The sequence below is a fragment of the Petaurus breviceps genome, unplaced genomic scaffold (genome assembly GCF_028583685.1).
Source record: "Petaurus breviceps papuanus isolate PSGF00001 unplaced genomic scaffold, PetGlider_PUasm1.0 171, whole genome shotgun sequence".
In the NCBI taxonomy this organism is placed as follows: domain Eukaryota; kingdom Metazoa; phylum Chordata; class Mammalia; order Diprotodontia; family Petauridae; genus Petaurus; species Petaurus breviceps.
Genome location: NW_027185754.1, coordinates 19,368,142 through 19,387,490, shown reverse-complemented (window position 1 = coordinate 19,387,490; position 19,349 = coordinate 19,368,142). Strand labels below are relative to the sequence as shown.

At 39.7% G+C, this 19,349-nt stretch overlaps 1 protein-coding gene across 7 annotated transcripts; it reads right to left on the bottom strand.

The window, feature by feature from the left end:
* Window positions 1-317: 317 nt before the first annotated feature.
* Window positions 318-12,442, bottom strand: CEBPG (CCAAT enhancer binding protein gamma). Of its 7 annotated transcripts, none has more exons than XM_069082641.1 (5): window positions 12,217-12,442; window positions 10,590-10,686; window positions 9,532-9,604; window positions 5,307-5,478; window positions 318-4,305 (listed from the first exon to the last, which is right to left on the bottom strand). In XM_069082641.1, the coding sequence occupies exon 5, from the start codon at window positions 4,175-4,177 to the stop codon at window positions 3,725-3,727; it is 453 nt and encodes a 150-aa protein (XP_068938742.1). In that variant the 5' UTR covers window positions 4,178-4,305; window positions 5,307-5,478; window positions 9,532-9,604; window positions 10,590-10,686; window positions 12,217-12,442; the 3' UTR covers window positions 318-3,724. The 7 variants fall into 7 exon arrangements, with proteins under 7 accessions (XP_068938742.1, XP_068938743.1, XP_068938737.1 ...); XM_069082642.1 differs by having other exon boundaries at window positions 5,307-5,446; XM_069082636.1 differs by lacking the exon at window positions 5,307-5,478.
* Between the last annotated feature and the right edge of the window lie 6,907 nt (window positions 12,443-19,349).

The window sequence follows — 19,349 nt, the reverse complement described above, 5'->3', positions numbered from 1 at the left end:
AGATTAGACTTGAGACAAATATGAATGAATTTTTTCCCTTCACTAGGAAAAAAGGTATCTGTCTAATCAACAAAACCCAATGTACTGCTTTCCTAATTCTATATACAGGATAACTCTTAAGAGGTGACATCTAAACGACCAAAAATAAAATTTTATTTTCACCAAATACATGAAATTATTCCCCTAGCTAATTAAAATCTAGATCCCACCAGAGGCAAAGTCTGAATAACAAATCTCCTAACTCTCATCCACCCAATTTGTTCATTATACAAAAAAGCCTTGTACAATCTTTTTTTAGTAAAAATGCAAATTGATGCCACTGTTCCAAAGATTTTTATTTCAAATTCATTGGAAGAAATCAAATTTTATTAAAAAAATAGAAATCTCACAAACTGAGAAAAGCCAGGAATAGAAAGAACAAGTTGGTAGTTTTTTTTTTTCCTGAGAGGCAAAGCTAACAGCCATAAAGTGGTCTTTCTTCTCCCTAGCTTCTGTCTATTTAACATAAAAACCAGTATCCCTACTTCTAAGACAGTCTGGAGTACTCTGAGCACTATCTGATTTAGGCTAAATATTTTAGGCCTGCTAAAGACAACAGAGAAAGCTGAAGTGCTTCAAATTGCACATACACTTCCAATTTATGTCAATTTCCAAATTTTCTAAGCCCTGATTTTCTAGAATGTGATTCCATTTTGTTAGAATGTCTTCTAGAGTGCCTGAGGTCTTGTTCTAACTTTAAGTCAATGAAGCAGACTAAGTCTAAGGAATAGCAAGCTTTCAGATGATAAAATCTTGCACTCTGAAGTTATTTCTATTCAGAAACTAATAACCTCAAAAGCACAGAATATTAAAACACAAATTGAAGACCACCAGCCCACCAGTTTGGGTAGAGACTCAGAACACTGGCCAAAAGAATGGCTTAACTCACAAATCCAATCCTGTGGCTTCAGGGCAGCACTAAGGACACACAGTAACTTGATAATCTCAGAAGCTCTCAACTTTGTCATTTCCCAACATTTGGTTTTCCTTTGAAATTATGTACTTATCTGTTATTCTACTAAAAACAAAAGCTCTCATTCCAACCCAACATGTTAAGGTATTACAGATGTACCTCTATGTTTGTGTACTAAGAAATTTGTCTCTATTATATCTTAAACTAAAACTCTGCAATTTACTTAGCTCAAGCATGAAAGCTTGAATCCACTTAAGAAACAGTTTTCAAGTTGTATTTTAGCTGATTTTAAAATATCTAATACACATCTAAACACCCCTGACAGCACCCACAAATCCCCGTGGGATCACTGAAAAACATATCAAGTCTGATGAGGTTATTAACACAGTGCAGAACAAAGAGCCCTGGCCTAGAAGTCAGGACATCTGGATACTAGTCTTAGCTCAGTCACTAATTCACCATGTGATCCTGGGCAAGTCACAACCTTTCTGTACGTTAGTTCCCTCATCTATAGCATAAGGGGATTTGACTACATTTCTATAAGCTGTCATTCTGTATTTCTATGATGGATGTGTTTTTCAGCAAATTAAATAAGAGAGAAAAAATTCTAGAACCATATGTGCTTGACAGTAAGTGACCTGATGTCACCAGTGATGAAACTTTCATTTTAAAATATTAGTGAGATGATCCAATTTGCTTCTAAAGACTTTTATGGGGTGACTTATTAATCAAAACCTCTATTAGCTTTTGCAGGCAAACGTTTCAAGTCAACGCAGTGAACTGGTCCTTACAAACCCCCCCTACTCTTTCCTTGCTCCATATGAAGTCAATACCTTTCCAAGGAAGGTCCAGTCATTCATAAAAAGACATATGGTTCCCATCTTCACAAGCAGAGCTACAACTACAAAAGGCTTGAGCTAACTCCCAGCCTATTCCAATAAGCAAGCCCAATGTCTCTTATCACAACTCCAACTACTGAGTCTAACACAAGATTCAAATTAGCTCAAATTTGAGAATATAAACCAAACCTTAATCTGCAATTTTATCCCATAGGGTTTCTAGTCTCTCCCTTCCCCTAAGTCAGAGTTATCCTGACAAGCAAAATGGCTTAGATGCCAAGAAAGGGGAGATTATCACCCCAGTTACTCAAAACCTCCACAAGGCTCCACTGCAAAGTATTCCACTCAGTAAATAAAGGGCGCTCCTACTTTCCCCAACTGTCTCAATTATACTGTTATGAAGCACTGCACTACAGCCAGAAAACGAGGAAGCAAACAGATTTACCTTTTGGGTAGTTTGGCTTCCTTTCCTCAACAGAGAGTGAATGAGTTCTACTAAACAGTGAGGAAGCCAGGCCCATGTAAAACTACCAAGTAAAACAGATAAGATAAAACAGAGCCAAAAAAAATGTTCAGACAGACCTTTAAACTTACTTTTACATGGAACAGTCTCTAGAGCTTCCCTTTGACATTTTTAATCACAAAATGGTTTTGTGCTTTCTCTATCAGCATCCTAACAACTTTTTCACCAACCTACCTACTCTTTCTAATATGTTTATAGGGCACACAAGCTTAAAAGTTAATGAATGGATTGTAAATGGTGCAAAAAGATTTGGGAGAGCGTAGTGCGATGACCAGACAAGAAATATGCCAGGCAGATATTACAGACAATGAAATAAGCTAGAAGGGTTTGACACTTCAGTTTGCCTTTTTGAGAGCCATCTTAATGGTATATTACCATTGTATTTTCAGGAAAAGTATGAAGTCATCCACCACGTATTTTTGAGTAACCACTCTTTTGTTAAAATAAAAAAAAGTTTACTTTTTAATGAATGCTCCCTTATAAAATTGTGACCTAAAAAAAGTTCACTTCTCAGTAAAACTACCTCTTGAACCAAATACTAAACAGGCTGCCAGTATACGTGAAACAGTATACTTTTCAATATATATAGCCAAAAAGGTCTATTTTAACAATTCTCTGAAACTTACAGAGACACTTCAGTTTTTCTGAGCTGTTCTAAACATTCCTGATTTTTTTTTTCATACAGCCCTATAATCCCAGCAAACCTGAAAGGTTAATTCTAACAAAGTTCACTGATATAGAGGCTTATAAGAAAAAATATTAATCCACTTGCTCCCTTGGCCATTTACAGTTTTTGTATGCCAATTTCAATGTGCTACATAGCACATTTATAATCCTCTGGTTATAATAATCATTTGTTAACACTTTAGCCATCAGTGCTGAACCATACTATTGAGAAGCAATTTATGCCTAAGGAAAAACTTCTAATTAGGTTAAAACAATGTATTTATAACCCTCATATTATAAACTGATCTGTCTCTAAACAGCCAATTTATATTATAGTGTACAGATTTTTTAAAGAATATTTAACAATTTTTTTCATCTAATTCTCTTCATTCATTAAAACCAGCAAATTTTTGCCCAATCTGCCACTTGCCTGGTATACTTCTCTTTCTCCATGCCAAAAAAGATAAGCATTTCTGGAGAAATCCAAGTCTTGTCAATGACATCAAGTTCTGAGATTTTTCTATCTTTCAAAAAAATTATCTAACTTTTGATAAAAAGCAACTTATTACTTCAAAACAGACAAACAAGTTAACATTTTAGGTTAATCAAATCTTCAGTGCTTAACCTAGAAAATATCCCAAAAAGGATCTTTAAATATTAAAAGAGATCAGCTTTGACATTAATGTGAGTGGTGTAAGTCACACCTCCTAAAGTTCAATTCCCCAAAACTTTGAATCAACAGCCCTATTGTCCTGTGTTATCAGGATTTGTTGTAGTGCTTTCAGTGCTCATGGGTTGTACGTTGTCTGCCAGATTGTGTGCATGCTCAAGAAACAAATCTTTCAGTACACTTAATTCCTTAGTCAGCAGTTTAATTTTTGCTTCCAATCGTTCGTTCTCTTCTTTAAGCTGGTTGACCCTCTGCAAGGTATCCTGGGCTTTCTGCTTGCTTTTTAACCGACTCTTTTTCACTGCCATGTTGTTGCGTTCCCTTCGCTGCCGATACTCATCACTGTTCCTATCCATAGATGAACTTTTTTTGCTTTGCTTGCTGGGAGGTGCAGCTTTGCCTCCTCCCCCAGGGCTGACTGGCACCACCTGAGGAACCTGCTGCAAACCACTGGCATGTGCCTGGGTGTGAATAACACTTATTCCATTTGCTCCTGCAGTGCTGCTCTGCTGGGATGTCTTGCTCATTTGGACAGACTCTTCTTTAACCACAGCACAGAGTTAGAAATGGTGGGGAGGGGAGCAGAAGGAGGGGTGAAGGAAGACACAAGTGACCAAGTTTCCACACTCAACTGCCAAGAAATCTTCACATGTACCTAGGAGAAAAATAAACATTATTAAACATTTTTAAAAACAGGTTTAAAAGAGACTTTGCACTTGACTATATTCAACAAAATCTTAGCAATGGTCTATCCAACATCGTTTTTATCCTGGAAAAAAGTCTATTTTTCCTGCCAACTTTTCAGATGTTTCAGAAGTCTCAAATCATTTAATTTGGAAGGATTGTTTAATGGGTCATCCTTTCCAGCTCCAGTACTATGGGAGGACAGATATTGCATTTCTCCAAAAAAACCAACCCTGATGGACATCTAGTTCAGCACTCAGAATCTCCAGTAATAGTCATTTCACAACCTCCCTAGACAGTTTATTACATTGCCTAACTTTTCTTCCAGTTATAAGGAGATTGTCTAATATTAACTTAAGTTGTCCCTGCAGCCATTTAACACTATTACTTAGTTGGATCTTTTTATATCCTTTCAATTTAATGTTCTCTCCTAGGATCACCTTTTCTACACAGCGGCCATTCAATTATTGGCCCGTGGCTATTTTATTCATCAGTTACATTTGGTACTCCCTCAAATATCTGATTCTGGGGCCAATCTGTATCCAACCCAGAGATGGCAAAGGCCCCAAAGAGTCCTAGACTGTGGGGAAGGGGAAAGGTATCTGAAGGTTGCTCCATAGCTAGTTTTAGACCTCCAGGACCAAGCTCTCCTATGCATAAAGGAGGGAATTGGGCGAGAAGATTTCTTCTAGAGATTCCTTCAAGCTTTAACAGTTTGTGATTAGTTCTAATTCTGCTTCCTATGCTCCAAACTCAGCTTCCTCTACTGGGGGTGGGGGTGGGAGGAGAGCTGGGGAGCATAAAAAGGCTTTTGTACAAGACTCAACAGATTCATGGTGTTCCACACATATAGGCATCATGCTAAAAAAAAAAAAAAAGGAAGGAATGGAAAATACATCTATGGTTAAACATAAGAAATAAAATATGACACTAAAGAGAGAAGCAGTATTGCATAATAACTAGAAAGCTGACCTTGGAGTCAGGGAGAGCTGAGTTCATGTCCCACCTCGATGGGATCCTTGTCAACTCACTTCTCTCTGTACCAGGCCACCTTCTCTTAAGATTAAAAGTTGCAGAGCAGGTGCCCATTGCCATGGGCAAAAGATCCCCACCTGTAGCTCAATACACCAATGAAATCACTGATCTGGTTAAAAAAAAAAAACCAAACCTAAAAATCTGTACTAAAATATCATCAGGTAGGTAACCTTAGCCACAGGTAAGGCCAGAGTCCCTAAAGATATTCAATCCATTTAATTAATAGAACACAACATCACATAGAGTAGATCAAAGTTCTGACTCAAAATTAATTTTCCATTTACTATAGCAAAGAGCCATAAGCATCTATTTCATAATAATCTAACCTGAAAAAGGTATCCATGTGTCTAAATGGTTAAACCAGATGCCTCTCTTGATTGTATTTACAAATTAATCAACTACTCAGCAGTAACCCTCTCGGGTACACTGAACTTAAGAAAATAGGAGGTTACCACTGAGGCAAATTCTAAATGGAGCATACTGTCATTGAGCCTCGGCCTTTAAGGCAAAAGAATTATTTTTATGGACAAATCATTACTGTTAAATCAAAGAGATACATTAAAACCCTAGATTTAGATTTCTGCATCTTTTCAAACAAACTGGACTTTTATTATTTATGTATTAGACAGAAAAATCAGAGTATTTCAAATGTATACAGTGAACACAATAGGAGACACTGGGTTCACATCTGACTAGCTACTACCCCAAAGCTCAGCCTACTGGAAGCAGGGTGGTGCCTTTATCCCTTTCATAAGAATCATTTCAAGTGTGAAGCATTTGGAAACGCTTCAGATTAAAACTGGATCTGAAAACTGCAAATTCCCGCCAACATTCTTATTGAGTCATAACTCTCAAATTCAACCATTGCTTCCAAATCAGCATCATACTGAAGATTCAGGGTATTTTTATACAATAATGAAAAGAAACACCAACACTCATATGAGCAAAAATGTAAAAATAAAAGTTTTCAATCTATCATAAATTTGATTTGGGAGATGCCTTAGTAATTCATCCTTTTTTCTGACCCAATTAAAATTTAAGTTTTCCTCAATTTGTTTTTACCTTAACAAAGGCCTGCTCACTTAGAGTCAAGGCCTCCACAGAATTGGTAAGCGACAAGCTGTTCTGTTGGATTCATCTTACACAGTCTTTTCTAGCATGAAACTTTTCTTAAAGCAGCTCATTCTAATTTAAGATAATACTACTGAAATGTCTTCACACTCCACTAAGTTTGTGATTACTAAGAGCAGATAATAGGAGAAACCTGAAAACAAAGCTCTTTGGGTCAGCTCTTGTCTGTTTCTCTACAGCATGGCAACTCCTCTTTTTACTCAGGTCTCCATCTTTCTCAATTACTCATCCTATTTTTCCATATATGTTTATAGCATTATACAACTCTGACTGGTCATCTGCCCCAGCCTTATTCCCTCTAAAACAAGTTTCAAAGTGGGTAAGTCTAAATATTATTTATATTTAGTGCCACAATTTGTTTCCCACTGTTTACAGGGAATTGTACAGCTAGGGCACCTAGAGGCACCCACCTTCCACATACCCCCATACCTACTGAAAATAGTCTTTAAGCAATTTATGCAGGAAGGAGATGTGTTTAATGTTATTTTGACAGGACAAAGCAATCTAAGAAAAAGGAATGCAACTCAGACATCAGTTCTCTAAGGGCCCTGCTTATGGTTATACCAATGACTCATAGATGTGACCTTTGTTTATCACTGGATACTTACCTCTCTAGAGGAAGAAAAACTGAATTGATATTTATAAAGTATTCTAAAATCCTTTGAGATAAAAGAGGCCTGAATAATTAAGTTGCATATCTTTTTGTGGCTTTATAGACACGTAGTTGGGCAAAACTAGGCAAATGATGTACCTCTCCTTACAATACCATGAGGAACCAGAGATTTCTTCAAAATTTTGAAAAGTGCCTCTAAAGTAACAATGTGGATATAAAAAAAATTTTTTTTTCAATTTTGTTTACAGCAAGGAAGTGTTTTTCGAGGATCACACAATCTACTTTAAGAACTAAATTCATAATATAAAAAAAATAAAAATAAACTAATCTCTAAGGAGCTATGATGAAAGGCCACATCACCCCCTAGGCCCCCAACCAACCTCTTTGTGAACTGAGAAGTCTACACTGCACATTTTCAGACTTTCAACATAGTAATCAGTTGTACTGATTATTTTCTTCTTTTTCTTTCTTTTGTTTTTAAAAAATATTATCATATAGAATAGCCCTCCAGGAGGTAGAAAGATACTAGGGAAAATTATAATAATGTGAAATACAGAAGATATGAAAAAAATTGATTAACCTAGCCTAAATATGACCTGAGTAGAATTAACTGCCATGATCTATCTTGTATCACCAAAAATCAAGGAAAATTAATCTCTATAAACTGAACTCTCAGAATGATTGAAAACTCAAACAAGATATATGATTTTTACCAAGTAAAAGTCTGATTCACTAGTACCAGTATAAATATATATATATATATATTTATAAATAAACTATATAATTATATAAACATAAATAAATATACTAGTACTAGTTTATAACACAGACAGTATTAAAAAGTCAAAAACAATTCCTTTAAACACTATTTCTAACTCAGACTTAAGTAATTATATATGCTTCTCAGAACTTAATTTGTGAAATCACCTAATCAAAAGTCAACTAGTTCAACCTTTAATTTCACAAGTGAAGAACCAGATTCCCGGAGATTAACTAATCCAAAATCACAAAGGGGTACAACTGGAACAACGGACCAAGTTTTGCCACATCTATTTCTGGATTTCTTAAAAACTTGATCCTGAAACTGAGTTAAAAGCATTCTAAAATCAACATTTTAGGGCAATGACTGAAAAAAAAACTATAGTATACAAATGTAATAAGTTATTAACATGCAGTAAAAAATAATGAATATGAAGAATTCACAGACATGTGAAATCTGCATGAACTGATGCAGAACAAAATAAGCAGAACCCAGAGAACACTATACAACAGTGACTATAACAATGTAAATGAACAGATGCCTAAAAGGAAGTTGAACTCTGAGTAATGGAAAAACCAATGAAAGTCCCAGAGAAGAGATAATAAAACACAGAAAGCTAGGGGACTACCACGAGAGACAGTGATTGATGACAAGTTATTGTACAGATTATCATGTCTGTTGGAGCCACAGGTGTGAGAGACACTGGCAGTCACAAGATGCCGGAGGGGGTGCACGTGACCTCTGAGGGGCAGAAGCATGGAGATGTGGAGGCCGACTCTGCAGGGCCGAAAGGGCTGACATGGCATTGAGCACAGGGCCATGGGAGCCGACTTTGCCAGGCTGGGAAAGGCCTACGTGGCATTGAATGTGCCTTATCAACACGGACTCCTCTTAACACATACTCCTTTGCCCTGCACTCAATTGCCCCTCAGAGGTCACGTGCACCCCCTCCGACATCTTGTGACTGCCAGTGTCTCTCACACCTGTGGCTCCAACAATGTCTCTCTATTATGTCTTTGACTTAATTGTTTTTCCTCTGCCCAGGGGAAGGTCAATCTAGGAAAGTAGTGGTGAGAAGTAACTGATATAAAAACAAAAGGTATTACTTAAATGTATTTTTTTCCAATAAAGTGCTATGGAAATATGAAAAAAAAATCTACCAACTTAAATAACAACAGAACATAAGGGAAAAAAGGAATGTCCACCTGTAAAAATGGAAAAATTAGAAAAATGTAATTGCTTAGTTTTGATTCTATTTAACATTTATTAAGTGCTTCTGGGTTTGGAAAACTGGAGATTCAAAATTTATTTATGTCCCTACTCTTATGGAGCTAGTGTGGTAGAGGGGATGGGCAAATTCACAAATAACTACAATTAAGTAATACCTGGTAAGTGCATAAGTATCTAAAGTAGAAAAGCATGAAGCTCAGTATATTCAGTAAAAGGGGAGAAGGGGTCTGGGAGTCAAGATGCCCTTCTTCCACCCTACCCCCAGTGGGATATACAGTATCCCTGAAGAAAATGTATCTTCTTTAAAAAAAAATAAACCACTCCACATTTCCATCACCCCCTCTATATGATTACTTCTGCTCACCATTTTCATTAACTTCATGTTCACTTCAAATTCTCTTGCTGCTATGATATATTTTCATACCCACCTCTTTTCCCAGTTGACTCTCAAAATGTTACATGATCATCCACAATGAATACCTTGTATATCCAATTTGTGAACTGCAAGAAATTAGAATTGATTCCCATAAACAAACAAAAGAATATTATTACTATATCTCAATTTAGATCTATATCATTTGACATTCTTTCACAACCAGCTTATTAAAACCCAAGAGTTTTTCTAAACCTACTGCTGTTCACTTTCGAAAACTTTACCATGCAAAAATATGGCCAGTAAAACAGTAAATATGTTTCCTTTTGGTAATAATTTATAATACTGTTCACCTTCCTGATATTTAGAAACATACTTGATCCCAAGAGGCCAATATTATAAGTCTGGGTTGTCAAATGCACATTTCGCAAACAAACCAAAAATTAAGCCTTTCTGGAAAGAACATTCAGCTTTTTATTTAATGCATCCAGCCCCACATGCCCTTATTGCTGATCCCCAAACTAGTATTTAGCACTTCACTCCAGAGGTCAAAGCTAGCAGCCAGCAAGAGAATAGGCTACTTCTCCAATCCAGAGAGGAGGTGGGGTATGTTTCCCCAGGGGGAGGAAGTGTTGACAGAGAATATTGGGTTTTGCTCCTACACCATGATAGGAAGTGATATTCCCCTCCCACACAAGAGAGAAACAAAACTCTCTCCCAGTATTACTGTAGGGGAGCCAGAAATTAGCTCCCTGGGGCCTAGTTGATTGGGGGGCAGAGGTAGCTCTGAGGAGATCACAAGGGAGAGGGAGGTGGCTCTGACTAGGAAGAGAGGAAGAAACGGAGATTTATTTGACATTCTGGGAGGATTAGCAGTGGCCTGGGTGTCAAGAAACATAAATTCTAGTCCCAGTTTATCCACTTTCAGTGTGACATTGGGCAAATGTCTCATCCCCTTTTGGGTACACACTCAGTTTTCCCATCAGTTGAATGATGAAGGTGGTCTAGATGCTCTTAAAGAACTCTTATCAGTTCTTACAGTTTATGATTCTGGGCTACCCATGCTAATTTCCAGACTTGTAAGCAAGAACAGGTGAGAGGCATCATGTTCACCTGGACTGGGAGAGAAGGGGAAGGCAGGGCTGGAGTCCATTCTGATGGAGCAGGAACAGCACAGGAAAATACTGAAGATTATCCCAGTTTTCTCAAACTGGGAAAGCAAGAGAAAGGAGACAAAAAACAGGCTTGGGCTTGAGTCCCCTCTCATGGGGAAAACAATATCAACAATAATGAAAATAGTTGACACATAGCACTTCAAATGCTTTTCATATATTAGATTTTTGACCAGATAAAGAAGCTGTGCTTTAAGTGCTATTATTATTCCTATTTTACACAGGAAGAAACTGAAGACAAAGAAGTTAAGTGACTTGCTCAGGGTCACTCAGTAAATAAGTACTTGACAGAATTTGAGCCCAAGTTAAACCCAAAAGATTCTACAAAATCCAGTCAATAAGTACAACGGGAGTCCTCAATCTGAGGTTTATGAACTTAAAAAAACCTATTTCCATACAGTTTATTTCCTTTGTAATCCTATGCATTTATAAATAATCCTATTTATGCATTTTAAAACATTATTCTGTAGTTATATATATCTTCTCAATGGGAGGGGAGGGACTAGAGGAAGAGAATTAGAGAATTTAGAACTCAAAAAAATTTTAAATGAATGTAAAAAAACAAAGACCATAATTCTGGGGAGTCCAAAAGCTTGAGCCAATGACAGGGGGATTTGTGACACGGGAAGGGGTAAGAACCCCTGTGCCCCAGTTGTGCTCCCCACCCCCATGCCTGGAATTCTCTCCCTGGACCAAATTCAATCTCGGTTAAAATCACACCTTCTTCTACCAGAAGTCATTCCCAATCTCCTCCAAGTGTTGATGCCTCCCCTCTGCGGATCACACTCATTTTATCCCGTATATGTCCCGTTTGCACATAGTTGTTTGCAAGTTGTCTCCTCCTGGGACAACTGAGAGCTCCCCTAAGTGCAAGCGATAGCTCTGGCCTTGCTTATTATCACCAGGGCTTAGCCCAGAGCCAGGCACACCGGAAGAGCTCAATAAATGCATAGACTTATAGTCCACAGATTTCAAAGCACGAAGGAAGCTTAGGGATCGAGGCAGTGATTAGTCTAAGATCACTCAGGTAAATAAACAATAGAGACGGGATTCAAACTTTGCTGCCCCTCCCCCTCCCAGCCCCTTTCCACTTCTCGAACCCCACGCGGCCTCCCGGGGGGGAAGGGAGGGAAGGGGTCTCCTCCTCCCGGAAGGCAGGGGGAGGGGCTGGGCCTCCCCGCCCCGCCCCTCCCTGGGCGCTGGGCGGGGGCCAGGGATGACTTCACCGCACCAGGGGGTGGGTGTTGCCAGCAGGTTGCATCAGACGCAGCACTCGGAGCCGCTTCCCCTACCCCCCCCACCCCCATCCCCCACCCCCCACCCCCCGCCGCCATCCACACCCCGGGTCACGCGAGGACTTCTCCGGGCGGCGGCGTTCGGGGCTCAGGTCCCGCCACAGCCAGTCCCCGCTTCCCGTGCCCGGCCCCAGAGCGCGCCCCCAGTGGCCTCGTAGCTTCCCGCTCACGCGAGCGCCCGGCTCCGCCGCGGCCTTCGGTGTCCAACCAAGCCCGGCCCAGTCCGTCGGGCTACCCAAAGCCACCTCCACCCAGCCCGGCCCGGCTCCTTACCTAGGGGGCCTCCAACCGAGGCAAACCCAGCGAGGCCCCCGCTGCGGCGCGACCCCGACGCCTGACTTCGAGGAGTTGGAACCGGCGAACAGCGAGAGGCGATTGCGAAACCAACCAGCCTCCCGCTCCCGCCCGGGCCGCGCTAGCGCTCGCTCTCACACCCTCCTCCCCTCCCCCTTTCCGAGCACCATTTACTAGCTGCCGGCGCCTGGGCCAATGGGAGAGCTCCGTGCCTGAGGATGATGAAACCTCCGCCCACGACTGGCATTTCTATGAGCCAATAAGAAGCGGAGTTTAGGGAAGAGGGCGGGTCTCAGAAATTCCTGTTTGCCTTAAAGTGACAGGACCCAGGAGGGTGTGACTGAACCCCCGTCAGACTCCTTCCGCCCCCTTTCTCCACAGCTGGACAGCTCTGGATAAACTCTCCTGCCAGGGGGTTGCCTCCGGAGTAACTCCGAAGCCGCGCTAATGGGGGTTTTCGCTGTACTGGCCGAGCCGGCTTAGGTGGAGCAGCTTGCAAACACCGCAGCCCGGCGGGTGATGAGAGGGGCCCCCTGTGCCCGGGGCCAGGGAGTCCCTCTGTGGTCCGCCCTCCTGCTGGTCCTGCGCGTGGAATGTTCGGGCTTTACCCGGGAGGGAGGAGTGACTCCAGAACATCCCGGTCCCGAGCCGCCCGCCAAGGTGGCCAGCGCCTTCCTGCTCTTTCCCAAGCGGGGCATTTAACCTGGAGGGACCCAGGAAGGACGTGCCCGAAGCCCGCACACAGTCCAGCTTAGTGGGCTCCCTTGTCCCCCCAACCTGTACTACCTCACTTGAAGTCTTAGAAGAAAATTAATGCCTCTAAAAATGCAGGGGGGGGAGCTCCCCCCCTTTTTTCAATATGTAAAAAAAAAAAAAGGCTCCGAAGTGAGATTTCTAATTTCCCCATCTCCTGGAGGAGGCCATCAGTAGCTCTCACAGAAAAGACAATTTAGCTGAATCCCCAATTAAGAACGAGTCTTGAGGGACTACAGGTCGAAGGATGTGTAAGTAGAGCATTTAATTAAGAAGCCTTGTAGCTGATCGAAATAAAATCCTTCGAATTTGTAGAGGACACTACTGAGTTTAGCTCTTAAGTGTTGGAGGGAAATGCAAGCTTTTTAAAATTACATAAACCAGGAGTTTTGTAGAAGCAATGAAACTGCTCGTATAAAGTTTGGTTTTGTGGTAAAATTCTCAGACCTGTACTCATACACCTCCCAAACAGGAGGAGAAATCTTCACACAAAATGAATAGTGGTACAATTTTCATAGTTAAATGAGACCTTTAACAAAAGGGTATGAATTCGTTTTTTATAAATCAGAAAGCACCTACTTTCTGGATGAGTAAAACAGATTGATTGGTTTGATCGCTTCCTCTTTAGTAATTCTTATCACATAAGAAATAGATTGTCTGAAAGAGGAAATACTTTCTTCATCTCTTCAGGGCATAATACCAACTTTCCTCATAAAATTGTTTCGAAAAATAGCTAATCTGATTTTAAAATGCTTGCAAAATATAAAAAGATGTATAAATTATACATTGTAAGTTACTACATTATCAGACAGCACTGGAGAGCCACTATATATAGTGGCTAGAGAATTGCCTTTGGGACTTCTAGAAGGAACCCAGGAGGTAGAGGTCTCAAGGCCCACCCTTGATAGGTACAATCTATGTGATCCTGGGCAAGTACCTTAACCTCTTAGTGCTCTAGAGGGCTCTCTCAAAATTAAACTGCAGAAAAAGATTCCAACTGCATTGGTAGAAGAATTCCCTTTACCAATAAAATCACAAATCTTGTAAAAAAAAAAAAAATGGAAGGTACTAGTGGCCATCAAATCCAGCCCCAAATATCTGATGCTGCTGCTCAGAAAAAATAAAAAACTTGGCCATGGTCACATAAGTGGGGAAGATCCCGACTCTAAATCCAAGGCTCTTTCCATTATGCCACACTGCCTTTTATTATATTAATCAGGAGTTGATCTGATATTCTGTTGCATGTGTTAATCTTTGAAATTTATCATTCAAAATCAGTAGCTATACTTTTTATTTGAGTCCCTTATATTTTTAAGGGAAATTTGAAAATCCTCCAATTTGTACATTTTACAAAATCAATCTCATCATTCCAAAATGAATGGCAAAGCAAAATTCATCTTTCAGGCCAGGTACTTTGCACTTTAACCATGTCACTTCTCAAGACCTACCAGTGGTTCTCTCAGAGGATTTTAGGCCAAATTATACCTCAGAGATTTAATCAAATTCCTTGAGATTAAGGATAGAGAAACCTCCTCCCAAAGAGTGGTAAACTGTCTAAGGCTGCCATAGCAAGTTAGCCAGGGCTGAGACTGGACAGTTTTTCATACTCTTAGCCCAGTATTCATTCCATTGTTATCATGTTCTCTGTAACATACTCTGCCTCAAATATAGCTGAGCTTTTCACTGATCTTTAAGGGTTTCTTGTTTGCTTATACCTCTGTCACATACAGGACTAAACAGGCTGTATTTCTAGCAGTTCCAAGAAGTGAGTGTCACAAGAGTTAGAATACAAAAGTCCGTGATGACCCTATGATTCAACCACAAATTAAACATTAAGCATTTACTACTTCCAAGGCATGTTTTCAGTTATGAGAATGAACAAATGACATTATCTCTGCCCTAAATGTGCTTTTCTACAGAAGAGAGAAGATTCCACATGTAAGTATTGTATAGGATAGACTGTAACAAGGAGCAAAAGGAAAATTCGCCTAAGATTGTATACAAAAATTTGAATTAAAAGATCACTTTCACAAGGTTTCATTTCTACTACTTTATATACATTTTATGTTTATTGTTCTGAGTACATATTTCTGATCTATGTACACCTGAGTACATTATCTAAAAGAATGTAAACTCCTCAAGGACAGAAATGATTTCTGTCTTTTTATCACTAGCACCTAGCTAGTAGTATATGTAGTGAATAGTAGGTATTTAATAAATGTTTGTGGAATTGAATTGATCTGACCCCTGAGCTAAGTCTTGCTAAAAGAAAAGAGAAAGATTCCAAAAGTTAACAATGAATAAAGTATGTTCCAGGGGTAGAGGATAAATGCACAGAGCAGAAGAGAGCAATGTAATTGGTGAAGACCTAGGGGTCCAGTGTGGCATGAGTGTTGAGTGCATGAAAAGAAATCATGATTGTGAGATTAGAAAGGCATGTTAAAGATAGATTGTGGACCATGACTTCCAGGCTAAGAATTTTGTATTTTATTCTATAGATAATAAGCCATCAAAGGTTTTTTAGGCAGAAGAATGACAGGGTCAGAGCTATGTATGAGCTTCTTTACCTGTCCCTTATTAAAAAAAAATGTGGTGAGAACCAAGTGTCTCAAGGGCTGTCCCCTCAGCATGTAACATGAGGGTATGTTTGTGTGGATAGAAGAGAGACAGAATAGACATCTGTAGCCTCTTATCCATCCACCCCCACCCTTCTCCAAGGGAGACTTTAATTCCTGCTGGGAGTGGAAGCAGGAAGTTGGGGTCAGAGGCTACTTTGCTCTCAGAGGACGTGCTGGGTCAGAATTATATCTTTCTGGTTCCTTCAGTATTGTTAGTCTAGGGGACATGATCAGGCTCAATCTAATTTCTGGTCACTGTTTCATTATTGGGGGAAAGTAGGACCCAAAACTTTAAATCCAAGGCTTGACCACTTTCCCACCTAATACCAGTTACATGATGAATGTAACACTTAGGCAAGAAAACTCATTTATCTGGATAATTTTAATTATATTAAATTTTTTAAAAATTTACACAAATAAAACCAATGCAAACAAGATTAAAAGGGAATGCAAGTCATTTCCCAATTGATAAATAGTCAAAGGATGTGAACAAGCAGTTTTCAGATGAAGAAATTAAAGCTATCTATAGTCATATGAAAAAATGCTCTAAATCTTGATTAGAGAAATGCTCATTAAAACAGCTCTGAAATACTACCTCATATGTATTAGATTGGCTAATATGATAGAGAAAGAAAATGATAAATTTTGGAGATGTGGGAAAATTGGGACACTAATGCATTGTTGATGGAGTTATGAAGTGATTCAACCATTCAAGAGAGCATTTAGAACTGTGCCCAAAGGACAATCAAACTATGCATACCCTTTGATCCATCAATATCATTACTAAGTCTGTATCCCAAAGAGATCATAAAAAAATTGAAAAGGACCTTAATGTACAAAAAATATATATCTTTTCTTTTTGTGGTAGCGGAGAACTGGAAATTGAGGGAATGCCCATCAGGGAATGGCTGAACAAGTTGTGATATATGAATATAATGGAATACTATTGTTCTGTAAGAAAGCTAAGGAGGTAGATTTCAGAAAAACCTGGAAAGACTTAACATGAACTGATACTGAGTGAAGTGAGTAGAAACAGGAAAACATTATTTGCAGTAAGAGCAATATTGTTCAACGATCAACTATACACCCATGCTCTTTCTTAGCTCTTCTCAGCAATAAAATGATTCAAGACAATTCCAAAAGACTTATGATGGAAAATACTAACCACATCCAGAGAAAGAACTATGGAGTTTGAATGTAGATCAAAGCATACTGTTTTAATTTTTTTGGTTTTTGCTGGGTTTTTTCCCCCCTTTTCTTCTATTTCTTCTTTCACAACATGACTAATGTGGAAATGTGTTTAACACAATTGCACATATAACTTAGATTGCTTACTGTCTTGGGGAGAGAAGGAGGGAAAAAGAAAGGGAAGGGGGGAAATTTGGAACTAAAAATTATATGAAAAGTTAATGTGGAAAACTATCTTTTCATGTAATTGGAAAAAATAAAATACTATTTACAAAAAAAAGAAAGCCCATCTATTCAAATTGGTAGCAAAACAGAAATCAGAGGTGTATAAAGGAGAATATATACCAGACAATACAGAATGAAGGAGCTTTTTCATTGAGAGCAAGGTAACTCAGTTCAACCATGGAAGTCCTAGATCTGACTCAAGGGGAAGTTCCCCAAATTCCCTACTTTAGCAAATTGGGGATAGAGGCATGATGGAGACTGCCAGTTCCTCAAATATCTTCCCAGAATCTTTTCTTCAGTGACCGGAATTGGGATTAGATTCTTCCTTCTTCCCTCTCAAAACTGGATGCCAGAAACACCTTGAAGCTTAAAAACTCAAAGACTGAAACTCTCTGACACTCAACAACTCCCCCCCCCCACCTCACACTCTCTCATACCCCCAGAGGCCGTGGACATTGATCTCCACTGATAAAAGAGAGTTCCACATAAATGGGCATTGGGACTAGGATTTCAAAAGGTTTTCTCAGGGATTAGTACTCTGAAAAGTAGGATTTTTCACCCTCTAATCCTGCTCATTTGAGATATAAAGAGCAACATTTTACATTCTCAAAAATTAGAAAGAAAAGGTTCAAGGGGAGTGGAGCCAAGATGGTGGCATAGAAGCAGGAAAACTCCCTGCACTCCCCCCATAACCACCTCAAATACCTACAAAAAATGACTCTAAACAAACTTTAGAGCTACAGAACCCACAAAGTGACAGAGAAAACAAACTTCCCACTGAAGGCAGCCTGGAAGGAGGACAGAAAGGGTCCATCGCAGCATGCTGGGAGCAGATCCCAGCCCCACTGTGAGCCTGAGGTTTTAGCCTCAGGGCAGCCCCAACCCTGGAGCAGACTTCAGGAGAGTGGCTCTCCAGCAGTTGTGGCAGTTTCCAGATTTATCAACCCATAAATGCCAAAGACAAAGTGAGAGGTCAGTGGACTTTGGGAACAGGGAGTCCAGGAGTGCAGTCCAGCTTCTGCCCCTGGAGGAAGAAGTGCCTGAGTTTTGGCTGCTGCATGGCTGTTTCAGAGCTCTTGGCCTGCAGATTGTAGGGGGACCAAGACACCAGTCTAAGGGGTAATCACTCTTGCTTTAACCTGCTTGGAGCGGTATTGCAGTCTTGGGTGGAGGTCCTGGGGTGTGTGACCAGCTGCCAGAGCCTGCGAAGGCTTCAGAGAGGGCACCCAACTAATAGCTCTGGCAGCTAGGAAAACCCCAGCGATTTGGGACAAAGCTCTTCTCTCTGGAAGCAGAGTTCTACTATAGCAAAAAGCTCAAAAGTCAAGTAATTTAGTGGCAACATGAGCAAGCAAAGGAAGCAAAGCAAGCACAGCAATCCCACTTTGGATTCCTTTTTTGGGGACAAAAAGGATCAAAGAATGGAACAGGAGGAAGACAATGAAGTCAGAACTCCTGCACCAAAAGCTTCTAAGAAAAATATCAACTGGTTACAGGTCACAGAGGAGCTTAAGAAGGATTTTTAAAACCAAATAAGAGAAGTGGAGGAAAAATTGGGAAGAGAAATGAGAATGATGCAAGAAAATCATGAAAAGAGAGTCAACAACCTGACTGAAGAAAGTAACACCTTAAAAAAATAGACTAACTAAAATGGCAAAAGAGGCTCAAAAAGCCAATGTGAAAAAGAATGCCTTAAAAAGCCAAATTTGCCAGATGGAAAAAGAATCTCAAAAGCTCACTGAAGAGAATTGTTCTTTCAGAATTAGATTGGAGCAAATGGAAGCTAATGACTTTATGAGAAATCAAGATATTATTAAACAGATCCAAACAAACGAAAAAATAGAAGACAATGTGAAATATCTCATTGGAAAAACCAGTGACCTGGAAAATAGATCCAGGAGAGGTCATTTAAAAATTATTGGACTACCTGAAAGCCATGATCAAAAAAAGAACCTAGAAATCATCCTTCAAGAAATTCTCAAGGAAAATTGCCCTCGTGTTGTAGAACAAGAGGGCAAAATAGAGGTTGAAAGAATCCACCAAACACCTCCTGAAAAAGTTCCCATAAAGAAAACTCCTAGGAATATTATAGCCAGGTTCCAGAATTCCCAGATCAAGGAGAAAATATTACAAGCAGCCAGGAAGAAACAATTTGAATACTGTGGAAACACAATCAGGATAACACAGGATCTGGCAGCTTCTACATTGAAGGATCTAATGGCTTGGAATATGATATTCTGGAGGTCAAAGTAGCTGGGATTAAAACCAAGAATCACCTTCCCAGCAAAACCGAATATCATGTTTCAGGGGAAAATATGGTCATTCAGT